This window comes from Artemia sp. Qi Xiang Cuo, chromosome 16, assembly GCF_049724085.1.
Source record: "Artemia sp. Qi Xiang Cuo chromosome 16, ASM4972408v1, whole genome shotgun sequence".
Taxonomy (NCBI): domain Eukaryota; kingdom Metazoa; phylum Arthropoda; class Branchiopoda; order Anostraca; family Artemiidae; genus Artemia; species Artemia sp. Qi Xiang Cuo.
The window spans coordinates 53,374,903-53,397,933 of record NC_142809.1 but is presented as its reverse complement, the minus strand read 5'-3'; the positions used below and the strand labels follow the sequence as shown (position 1 = coordinate 53,397,933).

Genomic DNA, 23,031 nt, shown 5'->3' with positions numbered 1-23,031 from the left:
ATTGTCATAATGGGTATTATTGTGTATAAGCTCATACAGGAGTGGGTTTGGAGAAGTCTTTTTCCCACATATGTGGCTTATTATTTTATGTATAATTGGCTCTTGCGTTTCTCTTGAGAGATTATTTGCAAAATTATTCCAGTATTTATATTTAGCATCTACTATAGTCCTTTTTAGATTAGATTCTGCTTGTAATTTTTTTAAATATGTAGTAGGTGTTGTTTTTTTTTATGAATTCTGTCCTAGCTGCCTTTTTTATCTTCCATTTATTTAGGCACTCATTTGTCCACCATGCTTTAGGAATTTGTTTAGGGAATGTTTTCTTAGGTTTAATGTTTTCTTAGGGAATGTACTCAGTTTTATTAGAGCCAATATAAGTGGAATTCTTCTTGAAACAATAACCAAATCGAGGATTTGGGGAAAGATCTGTTTTCCCATTTATTTTTCATTGTCATTGACTTGCGCGAAGAACGTTGTCAACGCTGCCAAAATGTTCAAAAATGGAAAACATGACAAATTTACAATCTATTTCCTATAACCATGAAAAGAAATCCCTTAAAATCTTAGATCAGCTTGAACTTCCCCATAAAACAAAATACTTGGATATAAAAAATGCCAAAGATGCCTGGACAGCTATAAAAACTATGCAGGTAAGATGAATCCCTAAGCCTAAACTTCTTTAAAAGCCTTCAGTAGGCCTAACAAAATTTATAGGCTAGGATCTATAAAGAGGTTACGGTAAAATTCTACTTTAGTTACTTTTGGCTATCTTAGAAAGGGGTTGGGTTAAAAAAATGAAACTTTCAGGGATGGATGTACATGCTGAGGTATGTCCTGGGAAGGTACTTTAAAGTACCTAGGCTACCTCCACTCATCCTCCCTCTATAGGCTATAATGGTAAATAACTGCACATTACTAGTTTTTTTTAGCTCATATTTCATCCTATATTACTATCATAATTATAAATCACTGCTTACCTTACACAACTTCAGCTTTTAACCTTGTTCATTAAAATATATTTCAAAATCCTATTTCCATTATAAGCCATTTAATTTTCTACTCATGCTGACTTGGTTATGGTATAATGAAAGTGGGTCTATGATGTAACAATTTGGTTTATCATAACCCCTTAAGGTTAGCATGCAGGTGGCAAGTGTAGATAAGCCATTTAAACTTTATTAATTAGGGAAAGGATTTGACAAGAGATAGACCAGTAAAAATAACCAAATCATCTTTACATTATTTTGCTATTTTAACCAATTATTCCATTATTAACCTTTAATTGTAATTAATTATGTTACCTTAAAGTACCCTATCCTAATCTATATTTTTGTTAAGCTTTAAGCCATTATTGTCAAGAAAGTGCATTTGATAATCCTTAAGCTAGCAAAGGAGGAAAACACCTCTGTGTTAAAAAAAAAAACAAAGAAAAAAAATAGTCTATGTTTAATTCACATTCAGTTTCAGCTCAAAATAAGCAGTAACAAAGGGGTTGTTTTGTTCAAGGTATTTTTGCTACGCAGTCAATAATTAGTCAGATTATTTATCAATTTGTAGAAGAAAAAGCTTAAAAGATTTTTACTAAGAACACAAAATGAGACTAAAGAGTCCTTACTTATTTTGTCTAAAATACTGATTTGGAATAAAAATAACTTATTTAGAACCCAAAATTGGTAACAGGAAAATGACAATGTATGCTAATGAGTTCCAGTATTCCTTAGCTTACTGACTTTTATAAATTGCCAAACATATTGAAAATAATTTTGAACACTCTATACTTGAATAAAAACCAGACAATTAAAATCATTGCTGCTAAATGCTATGTTCTGCATTCAGGGCAACCTAACCCAAGACACTTGTAAACCTTTTATGATGGCATTGTGATAGAGCATGAAGTTGTTAGTTCTGATGTAGAACCTGATCTTAATCTTTTTTATTCTGACTTAATGCCTGTTACCCCTCTGATAATCAGTCAAACATAAAGGCATAGTGTTATTAAGTAAAATTTAGTAAGTGGGAACATATTTGTGGTTACTAACTTCCAAAAGGGTATGCATAGCCCAATCTTTTTGCTTAAAGTTATATTTAAGTCATGTATATCAGTGTAATGTTAATTTTTCTTTAAATTATTGCCAGATGATATTTTATGCCTCTCTTATTCAAGAACTATTGCTGGAGGAGAAGAGGGCTGTTATGCAGTATATTTCGTTTCAAACAGAAAGTCACCAGGTCTTAAAATCAGAATCCATTGAAATCCTGTTTTACTTCATGACCAATGTCTCAATTTCATTACCTTTAGAGAATTGACTAAACAAAATTAAAAAAGAAACCCAGTAAGGAAAAAAGGTCTTATACATACATGCAAGTATAGGGGAACTTATTTTTGGGTAGGCCCAAGCTCAACAAAAACAGGAAATTATACAAAAGGCATATAATGGAAAAATTGTATAATATTTGGATTTTTTTTTTATACAGGCTTTGTAGCCTGTGTCTGGGAACATGATATGTTATTTTTATTACCAGAAAATGAGAGTAACTTTTTATTCAAAAATAAAATAGAGAATTAAAGCTTAGACAGAGGGGTAATGCTCGGGTTGTCTCTATTATCTCTATGTTAATGCTTTTTTATATACAATATATTGAAAATATAGTAGGCCTACATTAGAACATAGTGCATAGAAAAGCTATCTGATCAAGTATACAAAAAAAAGAGAGAACACTTAACTGATATTCAAACTTGCCTATAATAGCTTAATGTATATCATGAAGATGATATCAAAAAGGCTAATTAGCCTAATGACAACCAGCTCAAAGACTGGACTAATTAGATGGGTCCATAATCTCATATCTTTGATAATTTTTTCAATTTCTTTCCAAGGGCAGAACACTTAAAATATGTTTTGCATCATAGCAAACCTGGCAGACTGAAGACTTGTCTGTTCTGGTGAAGAGGAATAAAAGTTGAGAGAGTGACAGAACATGCAGAATAACAAACAGAGAATAAAGCTGTCTTAATATATAATGGCTATACCTGTACAAATGTTTGCAAGATAAAGGTGCTTTGTATGACTTGAAGAAAATGCTTTCAAGAACTTTGACTCATGATTATCCTGGGAGTGGTCCTATGTAATAAATGTTAAAATTTAAAATCTAATAAAACTGTACTTTGAATATACTAAATCAAAACACACTAAGTTTCCATTTCACACATTGTTTGATTTCTACCAAAGTGGGTATTTAAAAGCTGTTGAGCTCTTTCACTAGATATCCAAGCCCAATGTTGCAATAGTGAGATCCAAAATCAAAATGAATTAACAACATACCTCACAAAAGTGTTTGTGAGATTGTTGCTGAAAAAAAACATGAGTATTATACTGCTTAAGCTAGAAGTGTAAATTCACCTACATAGCTGACCAATACTTGAATGAGCTTCTGCTCTTATTATTATTTAACATGGCTTTTATTTTTACGTCTAAGTTTCAACATCCCCCTTGCTTCCTTAAGAAAAACTTCTTTTATTTTTAATTAGCTATTCTAAGATGCAGCCTGTTTAAACCTATCTAAAATAGAATTTTGGAATGTTAAAAGTCACTAATTATCTCAGGCTTAATTGAAGGGTTCATTGGTTGGACATCAATATGGGATGGTGGCCAATTTTGCAACTTCTGCGCCAGAAAGGAAAATGGATAAATCTAGTTTTCGAACCCTTTCAAGAAAATGCTTTACAAATACTAAATAGATGTAACTTAGAAATATATATGTTTTAGATATTTTCAGTGGGAAACAATGGTTAGATGGCAGTGACTTGTGCATTAATGCTTAAGTACTCTTCAAGGTGAGAGGTGCTCCAGCTATTGCTATTGTTGGCTGTCTAGGTGTTGCTATTGAAGTAAATGTAACCAATTTATCATCAAAGGAAGAACTGCACACTTTTTTTGCTGAAAAAATGGAATATATAAGCACAGCTAGGCCCACTGCTGTGAATATACATGGAGCAGCTAAATTTCTTAAGGAGTTCTCAGCCAAGCTTCTTGAGGACACATCTTGCAATTTGACATCTATGAAAGAAAAGTAAGTTGTAAGTTTTATGAAGTAATAGATTCTGGGACTTCATTATACAAAAATAGAATGTGAGGGGGCAGGGTAAGGCACATGCCATGTCTTCACACAAGAGGCATATTGGCCCAAATTTAACAGTATATATTGAGATCTAACTAATGTACTTTGCAGTGCCAAATTCTGTATCCCATGTAATTGCTTCAAGTGAACTGAAAACATAGTAGATCATAGGCACCATATACTCACACAATATACCAAATATGGGCTGACTAAAGATAAATAAATTAGTCTCATCACATAATTCAGGAATATATTCTTTAACTTTCTCATCATTCCAATATTTCTTGTAAACTTACTGCTAATAAAAGATATATGATTTTTGAAAATAAGGTAAATATCAAAAATAACACCAAGATATCTAATATTGTTGATGCACTTGACTACAAGATTATCTATATGAATATCAGTAATCTAGGTATAATAATTAGAAGACATGCCATATATAAGAAAACCTGATTTGTTATTATTTAACAACAGTTTATTTACTTTCAGCCACTTATCTATACATAGCATACCCTTTTTCATTATTTCTGTTAAATCAGCTGAAGTCTTTGCTGCCTCAGTAAAATGGATTCAAATACAAGCATTATTTATCAAACTCATAGCAGAAAAACTTGAGTCATTAATGTATATTAGAAATAAAATTAGACCTAAAACAGAACCCTGGGGCACACTAAATTCAACTACTCTTTCATTTGACATATTTACAGGATCCTGGGGCTCATTAAATTCAACGACTCTTTCACTTGACATATTTAAAGAACTCTGGGGCACACTAAGTTCGACTACTCTTTCACTTGACGTATTTACAGAACCCTGGGGCACACTAAATTCAACTACTCTTTCACTTGGCGTACTTACAGAACCCTGGGGCACACTAAATCCGACTACTCTTTCACTTGACGTATTTGCCTTAGATAATTTGTTGTTGAAATGAGTTGGTGGTTTTGAAGATCGGCGAACCCTGGGTTTTACTGGCCAATCCTAGACTTAAACAAATTACAGGTGTATAGTGGGTAAATTCAACATGTCTACCCTCTGAGAAGTACTCTTCCCTTTGTATGAATTTATACTGAGGTAGGCTAGGTGTGCTGACAAATTCACTGTGCATTGTAGGCTTCTGTTCATATAGCTGGGTAAATGTGAGTAATTAATAAGTTGATTTGTACAATTTTTATTTAAGAGTCATATCACAAATAGAAACTATGCTAAAATCTGATGTAGATGACAATAGGAGTATTGGCAAGTTTGGAGCAGAGGATATTGTTTCAAGACTAAATGGAGAAAATGCTAAGATACTAACACATTGCAACACTGGTGAACTTGCAACTGCTGGATATGGCACTGCTCTTGGTGTTATCAGGCACTTGAGAGAGCTTGGTAAATTAGGTAATTTTTTTTAGTATTATAAAATTTGATGTTTTTCTGTTGATTTTTCTTATGTCTGTCTGTTTTTTGTTTTGACTCTAAAATACAAATTTGGTCCAGCTGGGCTTGTTATAGCCATTTTTTGGAATAAATCTGATCTTATTACTACCTTATAAAGGCGAATCTCCTCCTTTGAATATTTGCCTGAGTCTTGGGTTAAGGGAGGGAAAATGTATTTTGTGCATCAATTTATTTTGTTTTTAAAGGGAATCGCTATTAAATCAGTTTGACCTGAATAATTTTCCTTCCCCTATATCTGCCTGAGTCTTTGAATGAAGGAGTGTGCATCAGTGATCTTTTCAAGGTTTGGGGGGGGTGCAAAAAAATAACAATGTGTTTTGTACAATAATTTGTTTGTTTTTTATGGAGAATAGGCTGTTCAACCACTTCTATCTGAATAATTCCCCTCCCCCTCCTCTCCCATAAATGCAGGGATTTCATTTGAGAATTACCTTAGGAACCTATGTTTGAGGGGGGTGCTTTGACCCGAATTTTACTTAGTAATTAAATTTAAAAAAAAGAGTTGTTCAACAAAAGATAAAAGCAATATTAAAACTATAAAAAAGCAGAATTTAGTTCATACTAAGAAGTTATATTTAAAATCAACATTAATTACTGTAAACGGAGATGTGAAATCCATAACGAGCAGTAATTATACTGATGTTGATTTTTGATTTTAGTTGAGTTTTATATTAAAAAGAATCGAAATACCGCAAATAAGTGTGCTGTTGTCGCCTTTCCTTCAATTCCCCATAAAGACCATAATGGCGTTTGAGCCTTATTGAAATATAAATAGATTGTATAAGTTGGAAATTTTATTTAGCCTATAGATTTTCTATATATACATAAGAAATCAATTGCAGAATAAAAAGATTTGAATAGAAATTGGGACCTTTTTATTTTAATAAAACTAAATTGATTGCTACAAAATGTGTTGAAGTGGAAAAAAATTCATGGCAGATTGAGCAATACTGCCGCTTTTTTTTCTTAAATTTTTTTTTACATGCTACTTTAGAAAAATGAAAAATTCTTAGATATATTTAATTTGAAAATATGTAATATTTATTAAATGTGTATATTTACGCTAATTTTATTTACGCTAACTAACGGTTCGGAGCTAATTTTCCCAAATCAAGTGAAAATGACAGCGAAAACTGACCCGTTTCTGTGGATGCTTGAATTATGCAGGCTTACTTAGTTCAGATAACATAACCAAATCCCAGCTGAAACCAAATTTCAGCTGGAAGGGGGGTTAACTGGGGTCTGTGGGACAGTTCCCTCCGCCCCTGCCTCATAGAAAATAGCCTGACCCAAAATCTGTATCACATGGATGGCGTATGATTGGCTACAAAATTGACAGCAGATTCTGGTATCAGAATTCGAATCATTTCTGCATTTTAGAAAATTACATTATACATTTTGGAAAAAAAATCTTACTCTTTATCTTGAGGCCCAAATAAGACATAGAAAACCCAATTGAACCAGTAGTGATGACCTGGAAACAAAAAAATATAGTATTTAATATGTTCAAACGGACTTAAAGTGGCCAAGGAGATGTCAGGGATGATGCATACAGAGGGAAAAAAACAAATGTTGAAGATAACTAGACTTTAAATTCAGGCAAAATGTATATTTCAAAATCGAGAGAGATTAGTTGTTTAAAAAAAATTCGATAAAAAACACCAAAAAAGGCATTTTTTTACTCAAAATACAGAAAAACTGCCAGGTGTAGCTAGCTATAAGGCCTAAAAGCGGGGCTAGGTTCCCTTTTGATTGGTTTTCGAAACCAACACTAGATGTCAGATTTGCAAATATACGAGTTGCATTAGCTATCATGGATCTTAATAATGGCCTTTTTGCCATCTCTGGAAACTAATTGACATAACCTCTATACCTTCAAATGCTGTCCCTGTCTTGACCTGATTATGTTCTGGGTCTGTTACATCTTTAGTTCAAACTGTGTTACAGGTCTTTTCTTGCGACAATTTATGTCTTAGCGACAAAAAAGTGGCAGTCGCGAAAAATCAATGGAAAGCAAGGCAGGCTTGTATGAAAAAATAGTGAAAATTTTACCAGCTGATCGCGAATGTCAAATCTCAATGGATCGTGAATGATCAAAGTTTAACTATGCTACCATTATTATAATACATTTTTTGTATAAACCATTGTGAATACTTGGCCTTAGTCACTATTTTTATATGTATTAAATAATTTTTTTCTTTCTGAAAGTAAGGAGCAACATTAAAACTTAAGAAGAACAGAAATTATTACGTATGTGAGAGAGGTTGCCCTCAGTCAAAACCTCCCTCTTTACACTCAAGTTTTTAAAGTACTTTTAAAAAAGCTTCTTATTGTTCTAATTAAATGAACCTTGTGTTTCAAGAGTCGTTCTTAAGGGATTGTTACAAAATTCTAACTTTAGCGTAAAGAGCGAGGTGTTGAGGAGGGAGCAACCCCCTCATATAAGTAATAATTTCTGCTCGTTTTAAGTCTTATTGTTGCTCCTTACTTTCAGTTAAATAAAACTTGTTTTATTTAATTTCTGGCCGTCTTTTAAATAATGCCTGAAAATCTGGCTCCACCTTCCCAGAAAAATCCCCCTTCCCCACAAAAATATCTTCTAGACAATTCAATCCCTGTGAAAATTTACCCTGGGCAATTACCCTTAACATCTCCACGTGTGAAATTGCGTTGGCAAAGAGAAATCAAGACATAAAAAGAATTTCGTATAGCAATTCTGGCAAATTCCCCTAGTATAAAATTACCCCTAAAAAATCACCCCTGGAAACTTCCCCAGAAGAAATTTGCCCCCCCCCCTACCCGAAAAATATATGCATACTTTCCAATAATAATTACCATCCGTAAATAATGGGTAAATTTTATAACTTAAAGACCTTTCTCAAGGGGCTGTGGGCGGTCATGTTATTTTCAAAAGCATAGTTAATGGGCCTTTCAACTATGCTGAACAAAATGGCTATCTCAAAATTTTAATTGGACGATTGTGGGACAGGTCCTAGCTGCCCTCCAATCTTTTTGGTCACTTAAAAAGAGCACCAGAACCTTTAATTTCCGTTCGAATTAGCCCTCTTCCGATCTTCTAGGACCACTATATCGATACAATCACCCCAGGGAAAATGAAACAAATAAACATGCATCCGTGGTCTTTCTTCCTGCAAAAAGTACAAAATTCCACATTTTCGCAGATAGGAGCTTGACACCTTTGTAGTAGTGTTCTCTGATACGCTGAATCTGAGCAGAAAACTTGCCCCTCCCCCCCCCCACGCCCGAAAAATATATGCATACTTGCCAATAACAAATGCTATACGTAAACAATGGGCAAATTTTATAACTTGAAGACCTTTTCCCAGGTGATTTGGGGGGTAATGTTATTTGCAAAGGCATAGTTATTGGGCCTTTCAACAATGCTAAACAAAATGGCTATCTCAAAATTTTGATCGGACGATTTTGGGAAAAAAGGGGCATGGGAGAGGGCCTAGTTGTCCTCCAATCCCTTTGGTCACTTTAAAAAGGACACTAGAACTTTTAATTTCCGTTCGAATGAGTCCTCTCCCGATGTCTTAGGACCACTATATTGATAGAATCACCCCAGGAAACCCCAGGGTTTCATTTCATTTCTTTTTTCTTTATAAGCCATTATGTCGCTTTTCCTTGAGTTATTAATGATTATAAGACAATAATTATAATTTTAATTGAAGAGAAGGTTTACTGCACCGAAACCCGTCCGTATAACCAAGGCGCAAGATTAACAGCTTATGAACTTATACAAGAAAAGATAGACGGCACACTCATTTGCGATAGTATGGTTTCTCTTTTAATGAAAATGAAGAAAATTGATGCTGTTGTTGTTGGAGCTGACAGAGTTGCCAGCAATGGTGATACAGCGAATAAAATTGGAACCTATCAGGTAAGTGTAGATATAAGTAAATAGAAAAATAACTCCTTTATTTTCCATAATAGATAAAATAAGACATTAGCATTGGATTGTCACTTACATGTTAATGCACTTATTTACAGTGCGTTTGAAACAACCTCAGGAATCAAAGTTACGCACAAAATAAGGCACAAATGAAGACAATAAGTTAGTCGAACTAACATGTGGCAGGCTTTGTTTATGAAGACCATCTGACGCTGTAAACTGTCTATTACAGGGCTTATGTCGTAAATCTGATGCATAATAAGAAAAAATATCTCAGAGTTTTTCAAAAGACAGACATTTGAAGCCAAATTTCACTGTCAGGTCATGTCTTATTTCTTTAAAGGTTGGTAGACATATTACACTGAGAGTATCTTCATAAGAAGCATACTAGAGTCCTAAAGTAATTTTGCACGCTCTCTTTTGGATGCCCACAAGTTTATCACTTTGAGTCGTGATGAGGCCAGTGTTACAAATTGGGCAAGTGAATTCTGCTTTTGGCTTATTGTAAGGGTAGGAAACATACCCTGGTGGATGGGGAGGAATTAACGCAATGTTACAAACAATCGTAACAACAAACCATATTTCCGCACTTCCAACGGTTATGTAGGAATGTCATTTCAGGTCACTGTCAACCGCAACACCAAGGCATCTGGTGCAGGGTAATACGCAGGAATTATTTCTTGGGTGGTGACTGATAATAAATAAGCACTTGAAAATTTGAGAAAAAAATGTCCTGAAACTCGAAATAGTTAAGGATTTCAAGGAGATGGGTCCTGATCCCCCTCTCGATTAGGTGGAGATAAAAAGGGTGTTACGCCTGTTTTGTTGGGCTTTTTTTTAAAGTTTTTTTTAAAACTTGTCCTGAACAGTGAGAGAGAGAGAGAGAGAGAGAGAGCGAGATGTTTATTAAACCAAAAAACAACATCAGTATTAACAGCCACCCTGAGAAGTAAAAAACTTGTCCGAGGGGGTGGCAAAATACATTAAATAATAATTCAAGACTAAACAAATTATAAAACAACTAAGACAAATCGCACATCCTAATCGCTACCACAAACCTTACAACAAAACAAATTCCACTTTACTGTTAATATCATAGCCCGAGAGGCCATAATAAGCTACTAAATTGTTTATTTACATCCCCCCCCCCAATAAAAAACCAAATTCATACTTACTAAAAAGGGTTTCTTTAATGTCTCTTTTAAGCAAAGAAATATTGCTATTATATTTAATACTATGATCTAGATGATTTTAACTTCTAATCCCCCTAGAAAAGCACACATAACGTCGACTGGGTCGAAACAATCAATGGAGTATTAATCTCTCCAGAAGATCGAGTGTCATAATTGTGGATCCTGGATCTCAAATTGACTTAAATGTCAAAACATGAAAGATCTGTACCATGTTATAGTCTGAAAATTAACAGAATATAATTTTCATAGTCAAGAAGCTCGTAGTATTCTTATATGCTCGTAAACGTTCCGTACCGAATCACGGGGTTGTAGGCCAACCAGCAAACGGACAGCGCTATTTGGAAGAACTCGAACAGGGTGGACAACGGAAGTAAATGTACCAAGCCAAACGCTACTACAGTACAGAATATATGGATGGACAAGGGAAAAATAAAGGAGGCATAGGACGTATGTACGAAAAAATGCCTAAGTTTTCTCATAGCTAGATTACGAGACAAAAGTTGACTCACAGACTGTGCATGACACTTAATGATAAAATTTCATCAAAATAAATCCCCAGGTACTTAATCAACAAAGCACGCGTTGAAATTCCACAATGCGTTATAATCTCATGACTCCAAGGATAAAAAACAGGATATTGGGAAAAAATAACAAAATTTGGCTTATCAAGATTAATCTTAAACCTGTTTACCCTCAACCAAGAACGTAACCTATTCACATTGTCTTTCATCGATGTCAGGAGAAATTCTTCCGTCTTTGTAGTGCTTATCTGCAAATAATGACACAGTCTCATTCCGGAGACTTGTTGTCATATCACTAACACTAAAACATCAATTATTGATACAATTAGCTTATCATTAATCAACAAAAAGAAGAGAATCGGGCCAGTAACAGATCCATGTGGTACACCACAAGTGACTGGGTGCAATTCAGATCTTAAGCAATTAATCTCTACAAACCGGTTAATAAGAAAACTAAGTATCAGATCGGGAGCTTTACCTCGGATCCCATACACCTCACATTTTTCCAAGAGTAGACCATGGTGAACTGTGTCAAAACCCTTCTTTAGGTCTAGAAATACTGGACCAATTTTAAACCCTGTGTCTAAAATCATATTAATAGTACTTGTCAAAAATATCAATGCGTCCTATGTCTTCCTATTTTTCCAGTAGTCAAACTGATTATTATTCAGAAGATTAAACTTCTTAGGAAATGTGGTTAACCGAGAACTAATTTTTTTATGTCTGAACTTTGTCTTTTTCTTGTCTAAACATATACTTCAAGAAAGTTAATTCAATTAGAATTTCGTTAATCTTAGCCAAAGTTAATCTTCCAGAAATGGGGAAATTGTATCGACTATTTTTGAACCTACTGAAATAAAATGATTCTGAAACTCATTACAAATCGCAAAACCGTCTGCAGCTATGGCCTCATCTACTATCACTTCTGATGGTAGTATAATAAGGACTCTGACCTATAACACTACGGATTATTTGCCAGGTCTTTAATGGGTTACCTTCAGCTTCCTTAAATTTCATGCTAATATACCTTTTTTTTAGCCTCACGGAGAGGATTAGTCAAACCATTCAAAAAACACGGAATATTCTCATCCGTAGGTTTTAAAGCTTATAACTTTTACAACCTATCTCTTAAATTTATTTTCCGAAGAAGATCTAGTGCTATCCAGGGCTTCTTCCATTATCTTTTCACCCCTTTCATATTCTTAACAACTCCCACTTCCTTAGCCTTTTCCGATAACTTACCATAAAAAAGCGTAAATTTACTATTTGCATCATTTTCCTCTCCAAGCAGGGACATCCAATCAATATGAACCAAATTATTATTTAGATTCCGGAGGGCATTTTGATCAAGAACTACAGCCCTTTTGCTCAAGTCAAAAATTTGTCGCTTATGAGTAAATTCAGCAAAAACACCCAAGTGGTCAGATTCAACATTTAAATAACCCCTGGAGGTCTAAAAGGTACATTTGTAAATATATTGTCCAAAAGGTTTGCGGGCGTCCTAGAAACTCTAGTCGTAATGCTAATCATAGGGACTAAACGATAAAACAACATAGATCTAAAAGTTGAGAAGTCACCGAAGACTCGATATCTAGCATGTTAATGTTGAAATCGCCTAGAATGAAGCAAGGTTTTTTGCTGCATTGTACTTTCCCTTGCTGTTCATGGAAGAAACAGCTTTTAGGTAGGCATATTAAAATCGACACTTTTAGGTAGGGATACTCTTAGAATCATTGAGATCACACGTCAGTGTAGAATATTATCAGGGAGACTGAAGGCGGAGCCAACTTGAATGACAGAATTCGTAGTGTGAATTTAGACTAGTCGTCATCGAATTTGTAACGATTCAATAGACTTCAAAACTTGACAAAAAATAACTATTAAGAAAAGAAAAGAATTGGTCCTTTGCTTCATCCCCTGGGATGTGGTGCAAAAATAATTTGAGAAAGGACAAAACACGATCATGATCCAACATAAAGCACTGTTCTTGAGCCATTGAGAAGCTAGCTATCACCCTGATTAGTAGCTGTTTAGCACCCATAGCTATTATGTTCTATTTATAGAACATAATAACTTGAAAATATGTTCTATTACAGTTATTATGCTCAATTTACACTGTTCTCGACCCATTGAGAAGCTAGCTTTCACCCAGATTTGTAACAGTTTAGCACCCATAGTTATAACTTCTTATAAAGTGGTTCCATTGTCAAGACTGTCAAAGGCCTTGTCTATGTCTCTTAGTGCTATTTCAGCATAAGCATCATCTATTTATGGACTTCAGCAAGTATTCGGATCAGATAATACTATTGTCTAGACGAAAACTAAATTTACGAGGATCAACCTTAGGCCCAATATCCTTCAACAGAAACTCGAAAATAAAACTTGCCCAGGCCTTAGAGAGAAATCAGCCGGAGGTCATTTATGGAGGTTTCCTGCCTATAAGTATTGGCCTTAAAAAATTATGGGCCTTAAACCATCAACATATAAGTATGGGCCTTAAACCGTCAAAATATTCTGGGAAAAGCCCATCGACAAAACACTGATTGAAACCAGCGGTTAAAACAGGGTCAAGCTCACTCGCACATTCAATTATAAGCCTAGTAGGAATCTCGATCGGGACTAGGGACCAATTGAGACCAGGATCTCAATCGATGTTTTCGAACCCTGGTCTAACAAAGTGGGTTGATGTTCTGCTTGGCAATACGGGGCCCAGGGATTGATCTCCGCCGCAACAAGGCTGGGTGACAGGGTTGCTACTTTTCCCTGTAAAAAAAGACCCAACAACTGAAACGTCAATTTGAAGCCCTGTGTGCCAGCAATGGCTCTGGAGGATCTTTATTCCCTATTCAAGATGCTTTCCGAGGATGAAGGTTAGAGTTTCTTTTCAACTGCAACGATTTGGAGAATAAGTATTTCTACCTATATTACTCTTATTATCACATAACAATAATCAGACAACAGTAATAATGTATGAGCAGTTATATTTATATACCTGACTATTATAGTTGGCCTTTTGTTGTCTGACAATTATAGTCAGGTCGTCTGACCATCTAGGGCCAAACGAAAAGTAGGTCGTGTTCGAATGGGTGAGAGGATGTCGTAAAGGAACTTCTTGGGAGGCTGTAAGGAGGGAAGCTTTGAATAAATGACGATGGAGGAGGAGCATGCGTAGCTGTGTTGGCCTCAGGTGGCTTGGTGCTGCAGTGACTTGTTAGCAGTAGTAGTATTAGTAGTTGTAATCAAATAACAGCTATATGATCGAAGTATATATAAGTAAGATATGATAGTCAATAAATAGTCAATAGTGTGGTAACTAAAGCATCAGGTATGTAAGCATATAAAAATCTACCCATGTAGATTTTCTTTTCCCATGTAGATTTTTCTCTATCCATGTAGATTTTAATGTAGATTAATGTAGATTAATCTTTTCCCATGTAATTAATATTATAGCGTCTTTGATTGACTGTGCATTCTCTATGCTTAGATTGGTGCAGACATCAGTTTTAGTAGATCTAAGGATTAGTCTAATGTAGTGAAAGAGAGAGAAAGAGAGAGAGAGAGAGAAAATAAAATTAGTATAACTTTAGTGAGAAGTAGACTCCACACATGAAATAGTTGTATGTACAGGGAGGGGGCGGGCTGTGTGATGCCCCTCTCCAAGAACTATATTTTATGACTTTTCCTTATGGTTTTTTCAAGGTTTTTTTCGTCGTTTTTTTTTTCAATGTTTTGGCTAACTTGATCTTGCTAACTTACGTATAAATAGCTCCCAATTCAGTTTATAGGTAGCCAATTACCATACTCGTAATGGGCTTGTGAAAAAATTCTGCAATAGATCATTCAGCTATGGTTGAAAATAATATGGTTATTTCTTGATTGCTGTCTTAATTTTTTCTGACTAATTGATAGGGCATAGAAAAGAGGGTGAAATGTATTATAACAGAGAGAGAGAGAGAGAGAAAGAAAGAGAGAGTAAATTAGTACAACTTTGGGAATTAGATTTTATATATGAATCAGGTGTGTGTACAGCTAGTGGGGGCTCTGGCTTGCCCCCTTCCTGACTTTGATAGCTAATGATTTTTTCGTTTGATTTTATATAATTCGTTTGTTTTTGTATGTTTTTACGACACCGACCGTGTTTTTCTTATAATTCGTCTATTCTTCTTCTTTCTTTTTCGATCTGTACTCCCCTTCGGAAATATTGGCCCCCCAAAAAAATTCCTGTATAAACGCCTGTAAAGATTATTTAATAAAAAAAAATCGTGCAAAATAGATAATACTAAAAAAAATACTGTTGCCAGATTATGAAACGATTAGATCTACATACTCTGTGAGTTAATTTTGTGCTTTAAAAAGTTGTTATATATTTCTTTATATGAATATCAGGCTCGCACTATAGATAGGGGGGGGGCGGTGCTTTCCAGAATCATTTGTAGAATTTTTTTTCCCTGTAATATCTTTATGTTTTCTGTATAATTCCCCTTCCAAAGATGGGTCCAGAGTAAATTTTTATTTTAATCTATTTAGATTTTTTCTTAAGACATGATGAGAGAGAGCCTTTTTGGTTTTTAATTGATCGAGTAATTGGTTGTGAGTCAAGTGGTTGCAGCCGTCTGTTATCAGACGCATTGTGCCTTCCCTGGGTGGTTGTTGTGTTTAATGTTTATTTTATGAGTTTTGTAAATGAAATAGTCAATAGTTTCTTTTGATATATTTGATACAATAAAGTGATCGGAGTATAATAATCCAAAAAAAAGTGCACTAACACCATAAAACAGGAAGAGAAAGACACTATGTTAACGACAGCTCGGGTGGAACTGGTTAAGTATCCTGTGGAGACCAACGCTTAGCAGAGGGGTTGCAGGCCACCCAGTCCTTAGTCTTATCACCTGGTTTTAGTAATCTGTGCCAGGCTGTTCGAATGGCAAGGTTTTTCTCCAAATATTTGGTCGACGTCTGAATTGTTTGACTTTAGAGTCGTTCGTTCATCGAGGTTCCGCTTTGTTGGTTTTTAGATAAATATTCAAAAGTTCCTATTATGCTTAAAGAAATATCTTTAGTGATGCATAATAAAATCAAGTTATAAATGAGACATGGCAAGTGAAATTTAATACCAACTTCGCTTGGTCGTTTTTGCTTGAAAAAATTTAAATATTCTGTCAGTATCAGAAATCATGAGATTTTACCAATATTGTTATTTAGCTAGGGCTGATTTAAGCCAATTAGATTTTGCATAGAATCTTTGGATTGGCTGAAAAGTTCTAATTGGTTCAGATTAGCGGTAGCTAAATCTTGGTATTAGTGAAATCTCACTAGGAATGAGGCTTGTATAAAATGATTATTCTGTAATGAGGCTTGTATAAAATAATTCTACTTGTTTCAGATTGCCATTAGTGCGAAGTATCACAATGTTCCTTTTTATGTAGCCGCCCCCTTTTCATCAATTGATCTGAGTTTATCGAATGGTGACAGTATACCAATTGAGTTTCGCCCTGATGATGAGTTAGCCTATATTAATGGAATCCGGATTACAGCACAAGGTACAGCACTTCTTAACCCCTCTCATGTATATATTTACGGATTTTAAGTTGAGAACCACACGGGCTATGGCTCACAAAACAACAAACAGAGATAAAAAAATTTAACAAAAGACTGATAGAGCTAAATTTGGAATCACTATTATCGGAAGAAAGTATAAAAAGAAGCAAAAATTCCTTTACCATTACCTAGAAACTGCTGGTCATTCCTGCTCACCGGGAGTTAACCTGGCTCCGAAACATGGGGTTATTTTTGTCTTCAAAAATAAGGCGTAATGGTGTCCACTTACGAAAACGTCATAAAAATAAACTATTGGAGATTAAAGCGTGCCTATTAGCACGGAAAGATTTTAATTGTGGCTTATTAACAGGGAAGGACAGTAACCTTTCTTTTTCTCTTTGATAAATATTAATCAAATTCGAGATGGCAGTACCAGGTTAAAAAACAAACAGGCTATGCAAATGAAATTCACATTGATGAGCATAATCAAAACTACTACCCTTCTCATTTTACAAGATGATTGAAGTAGCACCCTTTTTTTTTAATTTTGTGACGCAATTATTCGACAAACCAGCAGTTACTTGGAATGACGAATTCTTTTAGAACGGGGGGTTCTGTAAGAATTGATGAACCTGATTGATGTTTTGGCTACTTGACCAATAGCTGTCTTCAGTGAAATAAAGGGAAAAAACTAAAACAAAGAAACATGCCAATATTCTACCTAGCGATTAAAAAGTTTTTCGTTAAAATTAAGATAAAATTAAAATTAACAAAGGCAAAGCCAAAAAACTAAAAAGCAGGAAAAAAGTAAAGCAAATAAATCAGTATGTCTCGATGAAAAAGTTTGTCAATAAAATTAAAGACACATAAATAAAAGTAAACAAAAATAAACCAAACAAAAAAGCAAAAATCAATATCGTACCATCAAAAAGTTCCTCGATAGAAATGAAGATAAGCTGAAAATAAAAATTAACAAAAATAAGTAAAAAAAAGTAAACTTAAATTTAAGCAAAGAATCTGACGATCAAAAATTCTTCGATAAAAATTAGCACAAACTAAAAATCAAAATTAACAAAAGCTATAGCGAACACCAAAAATGTAAATAAAAAACTAAAGCAAAGAAACCAGTATCTCACGTCAATAAGTTTCTCCATAAAAATAAAGACAATCTTCGTTAGCAAAGCCAAATCATCATCGTTTTACAATGTTCAACTAAGCTGGACATTTACAGCTTGTGGTAAGGCGTTTTATCCACGACAATCTATAATTTCAGTCTCGGTTATTCACTGCATAAATAAAAAAAAAATCGTTAATCTAGATTAAAATAGGTCAATCCTACGGGAGCCAACTGAAGAAGTGTTTAGATGGGTAACCCGAATTCTAGGATCACGGATCTCTGCTTGTAGTGGAGGAAGCTCTAGTCAGCTAGGCTATCCTGGCCTGACTTTTGTGTCTGACATGAGACTTGGTCGAAGCTTACTAATTTTTATGTTAGAAAGAATTGGTTAAGTCCCCTCTTAACAACTCTCTCTTCAGTCTAGCCTTCTCTCCTAACTAAAGAGACAGTATATTCACTCAGAAAATAGATCAAACCTCTGCCCCCCACCCTCCCTAAAAACAAATCATGTTTTACTCAGCCCTGGCAAAAGGAACTTTTCAGCTTCTACAATTCAAATGTTCACCCTGTACTTGTTAAAAAATGGGGCATTGATTCTGACCCTTTTGACCCTAGTGTTGCGTACAATATTGCTAGAACTTTTATTTTTGCGTTCAAATATCCCATTTCTACACTAGCATGTGGGCTAGGATGTATTCTGACACCTCAGTCGCCCCCTTTTCAAATGTCAAATGCATATGCTCTAAAGGATGTGTGCAAGGGAAAGTGTCATAATACTCAACAGAAATGAAGGCTACATTTTAGCAAGCCGTATCCAGGGGAGTTTTACTACGTTTAATTGAGGTTTGTATTTAATGTTTTTTATTTTTCAAAAATATGTGTATTTTTATGATAGAAGGCAGAATTATTCATTGTCTTAACTGACTTAACTGACATACTTAACTGACGATAAATGTACTTACTTTCCTGGTTCTAGTCATTTGAAGTGCCTGGTTGGGTTTATCATCCTCCTAAACTCGGGCCTTCCCCTTCGTCGTATTGGTCCAAAAAGTTGTATTTGAATCTGTAGCGTGTTCAACGTACGTCTGTACCTGGTTGTAGGTATTTTCATGTTTAAACTGCATATCTTTAAACACCATTTTGACTATTCTATTCGTAGCACGTGGTTGCTGTACAATCGAGTCTCCTGTTTTCACACTTTTTGCATTCTGGGTCAGATGTTATTTTGCGCCAGACTCTTGTTTATGTTTTATGACGGTAATTGTCGAACTTGATAATTCGATTTTTGTTTTCAAAGTTTTCGTTCAATCAGTGGTTAGCTATGCCCCTTGGCTACAAAGATGCTCGCGTCTGCCCTGGGGGAGCTGGGATCGAAACCTGAGCCTCGTATCTCCAGGCAAAGATCAATCCTGTAACCCACCACAGAAGAACATCAAATGTAGTTAATTCTATTTTTCACCACATACCAGTTTACCATAGCCTTATAAGAAAGTTTAGATTTCATAAAACTGATCTATAGGCCAAAAGGGAAATAAAATTAATTCTTCTTTAAGTTCCGATTCACTTCATTATTTTTTTCTTCATTTTGCAATGTATGTTTTAACGAATGCAACAAACAAATTTGATCTGAAAACTTGTGCGTTCTCCGTTTTCGCTGCATGCGTTGTGCTTGATGTGTTTTATACTTATAAGAAAATATATTTATATAAATCGAAAAGGATTAGTAAAGTACCAAAGACTTAAAATAAATGCCCTCCATCCTGACCTATTGGGTATTTTCATATCTAAAAACAGTGATTTTCTGAGGGTTTCCTTTTGGTTATTTTAAAAACATGAAGTTTTTGAAGCAGTACCGAATTTTCGTCAGTGTTGCCAAAATCAGCAAAACTAATTAGTTAAATTTGGCAATAATTTTCGCCCGTTAAAATTCAAATGTTAACAGTCTGTTAATTGCCAAAGAGAACTACACCTTCAGAGGAAAGAACGCCTTCTTAAGCTGCTTAGTATCACATGCCTTTAGCTTATTTTTGCTGATTTTTTTCCCCCGTTTTTTTTCTATATTTTTGGTACTTTTTGACCTCAACCTCAAATCTGGTATATTTTTGCTGCTACATAAAACTGTATAACTGCATATGGAGCTCTTTTTCATGAAAAATTGAATTACTGCGTTCATGTAGCTTTTTAAGATATATATGGTTGTCAGGACTGGATTTAAAGTTTTGGCGCTTCTAGGCCCAATTGTTTGTTCCGCTCCATTTTCGCGAGATTTTTGGGAAATCCCCGAAAATTCGAGGATAGCGGAAACACTGAATAGAACTCAACTGTGAGCCAAAAGTAATGAAAGAAGGGTGATTCTGAACTCTCAGCTGCCATTCTTGGCAGACATCTGACAGTTTATAAGTTCTTGGAATAGGCAGTGCTGCGGTAGAGTGCACCTGGCACTTTGACGATAAATCACATCAATCCAGTTTTTTTTAAGAAAAAAAAAATCACTCAGTGATAATTTATTGCACCCCTTGGCATTGTGTGCCCCTAGACTTGTTTTCACTGTAGTTGGTTCTTTCAAATGTCCCTTGTATAGATAATTTTGTACACGTTTGCATGTGTATCTAAAGGAAGACAACTGGATAATTGAAATTGTTTTCATTTTATTTAGGTATATCATGCTGGAATCCTTCATTTGATGTAACACCAGCGGCCCTGATTACTGGTGGAATTATTACAGAAAAAGGAGTATTTAAACAAAATACTGATGAATATTTTGTTTTTGAATAACTATATTTGATGTCTCGTTAAATTTTTTTATGAAATATATTATTGATACTATATTTTATTGAAAATTATTAATTAATATTAAGTCATGGATGCCAGTACTGGTGTTTGCTATATTAAGGTTAATATTTAATTTGGAATGTGGGTTGTGAATGGTTGTGTCTCATTTTCTTTTTTTCTTGAGTATTTCTATTTTAATTTATTTTTTCTTTACTTTTATGTTGTTATTTATTTTTATTTTTTGTTGGTGTTGTTTCTCAAGGGTGCCGGTTTTCGAGTATAACTCCATGTAGTGAAATTGTGGTGAATTCTTAGAAGAAGAAGAAGAAGAAGAAGTAAAGAAAAACCAAGCTCGTAAAAAACGCAAATCAGTTCCCTTGTACTAGTAAGGTCTTTTCCAGAATTTTAAGCAGATCCTATGCCATTTTTTCTCTAATTTAAGACATATTTTCAAAGAACTTTATAAGTCTCATTAATTAGGGAAGGAGGAGAACAGAATCTCGAAAACAGTGTCGAGGTCCTTAGCACTTGCAGTTTTTAGGCAACAAATCTTTAAACGCCATCTATGATTATCCTATTAGTGGAACCTATTTACAGAGTTCTATCCGTGGGTTTTACCTAGCATACAAACTTTCCAAGTTCGGAAAAAGTCAGTGGCTTTAATTAGCGGACAGGGGAGAGAAGGCATTTACCGTACACTGGATTTTTTTTTGCCCATGTCCCTAAATTTTGAAAATACTATTTTTAAGGTATTTTCATTGAAAAATAGAATAAAAGAAAATTTGGCACTCTAGATTTTGAAAAATACATGTTGCTCCCCCCCCCTTTTTCTTCTTAAACTGACGCAATCGGTCAGTGTACTGGTGGGACGAATCTGGTAAAAAAACAACAATTTCTTACATTTCTATCAGGTTTTTAAATTGATTCTAAGGCAATCCGGATTGACTGTACAAAGGTTGTTGCAAACCGTGGAAAATACGATAGAGTGATACAATATAGAAAACATAATACTATATAGAATATTTTATAAGATATAATAGAACAGAAATAGAAAATATAATAGAAAAACAATTGAAAATACAGTAACCAAGCTCTATCCCACTTTTTGTCACAAATTCTTCATTTTTTTTTCTTTTATTCTTCATTGTGTTTCCCTGCGCATTAGAATCGTAATCTGAATAGAATCCAAATAAATTATTGCATATTTCTTCACTATCTGCGCAAGTCCAGGGGACTTGCGGATCATGTGTCAATCCTAAAATTCGGTTGTCTGCCCGAGACTTAGCCTCTCAAGCCTTTATCCACTTCCCCAAAATTTATCTTAATTAAAAAAATCAATGGACCTATCAACAAGTAAAATGACGTCATTTTTATACAGTTCTGAAAAAGAGTTATGCCAGCTTTGCCTCTCACTGAGACTATCTGTCTTGGCTTCACTCCAATTAGCCAGTATCAATTAAATATAGTTTCAATTGATCAGTGGAATAACACAAAATTTGTTTAACGAATTGTCATCCTTGAAGGCAAACCATCAGGGAAAATAAGGTAAATTGTTATTATTTTATTAACATATAAAATTAAGATAAGTCTTAATATAAAATTAAGACGTTTAACATACATAGGAGGTGCAATTCGAAATTTTGGGGCTGCCTTCACAAGTTGACCCTTCTAGATAATGTTTTAACTATCCCCAAGGTTCAATGAACACCTACTAGAAAAGAGCACATAAAATGCGGTGTTTTTTTTTTTTTCAAGTTTTTAGTATTGTCAAAGTAATTACTGTGATGCGTAACAAAAATAAAACTTTTAAAAAACCGCTTATCACAAAAACCGCCATTTGCCCTTTACTGCTAGTCAAAGACAAAACATACCTTTTGATTTCTGCCAAACTTTTAAGTGGCACGGGGGTGCTTGGAAAGGTTTAGAAAGATGAAAATAAATGTTTCTCTTGTGTGTTGTTTTTGTCTTTTTCTTTAGGAAATTCAACTTAAAATATTTTTTTGCTTTTTTTCGTTGATAAAGGCTCCCAGACGTGGTCGAAATATGTGGATGTTTATTATTTAAAATTTTGGTGCTGTTTTTTTTCTTTTGTTTTGTTGCACTTTTTTATTCAAATTATACCTTTTTTCTCTCTTCAATTTGTTAGGAAGATATGCTAAAAGTTTAAAAGAGGCTTTGTCTAAGCCTAGTGTTAGGTGCTTGTTCAAACGATCGTTTGTCAAGCAATAAGCTCTTCAAAAATGGGGTAAAACCTGGCTTCCTAGGGCTATGATAAAAAAAAAGAATAGTTAAAGGTTTCACGAATTAAGGATGAGAGGTTGCCAAAAATCTTAGTTGTTGGCAATCCGTTTTAGGCAAACAAATATCAGATCTGAGATCTCGTAAGTCTAGGGACAAACGAACGTC

The 23,031-nt window shown here is 34.5% G+C and overlaps 1 protein-coding gene across 1 annotated transcript; it reads left to right on the top strand.

Annotated features, from left to right (window-relative positions):
* The first annotated feature begins 494 nt into the window (after positions 1 to 494).
* On the top strand, positions 495 to 20,696 carry LOC148943094 (methylthioribose-1-phosphate isomerase). Its single transcript, XM_089102005.1, has 6 exons — positions 495 to 650; positions 3,836 to 4,071; positions 5,303 to 5,508; positions 9,264 to 9,472; positions 16,582 to 16,738; positions 20,510 to 20,696. The coding sequence occupies exons 1-6, from the start codon at positions 501 to 503 to the stop codon at positions 20,626 to 20,628; spliced, it is 1,077 nt and encodes a 358-aa protein (XP_088958131.1). The 5' UTR covers positions 495 to 500; the 3' UTR covers positions 20,629 to 20,696.
* The last annotated feature ends 2,335 nt before the right edge of the window (positions 20,697 to 23,031 follow it).

What these genes read in the sequence shown, in the direction of transcription:
- LOC148943094 (XM_089102005.1), top strand. Translation starts at nt 501, where the DNA reads ATGGAAAACATGACAAATTTACAATCTATTTCCTATAACCATGAAAAG. An exon ending in TTGACATCTATGAAAGAAAA is followed by an intron (nt 4,072 to 5,302) that starts GTAAGTTGTAAG and finishes TTTTTATTTAAG; the next exon opens with AGTCATATCACAAATAGAAA. An exon ending in GAGAGAGCTTGGTAAATTAG is followed by an intron (nt 5,509 to 9,263) that starts GTAATTTTTTTT and finishes TTTTAATTGAAG; the next exon opens with AGAAGGTTTACTGCACCGAA.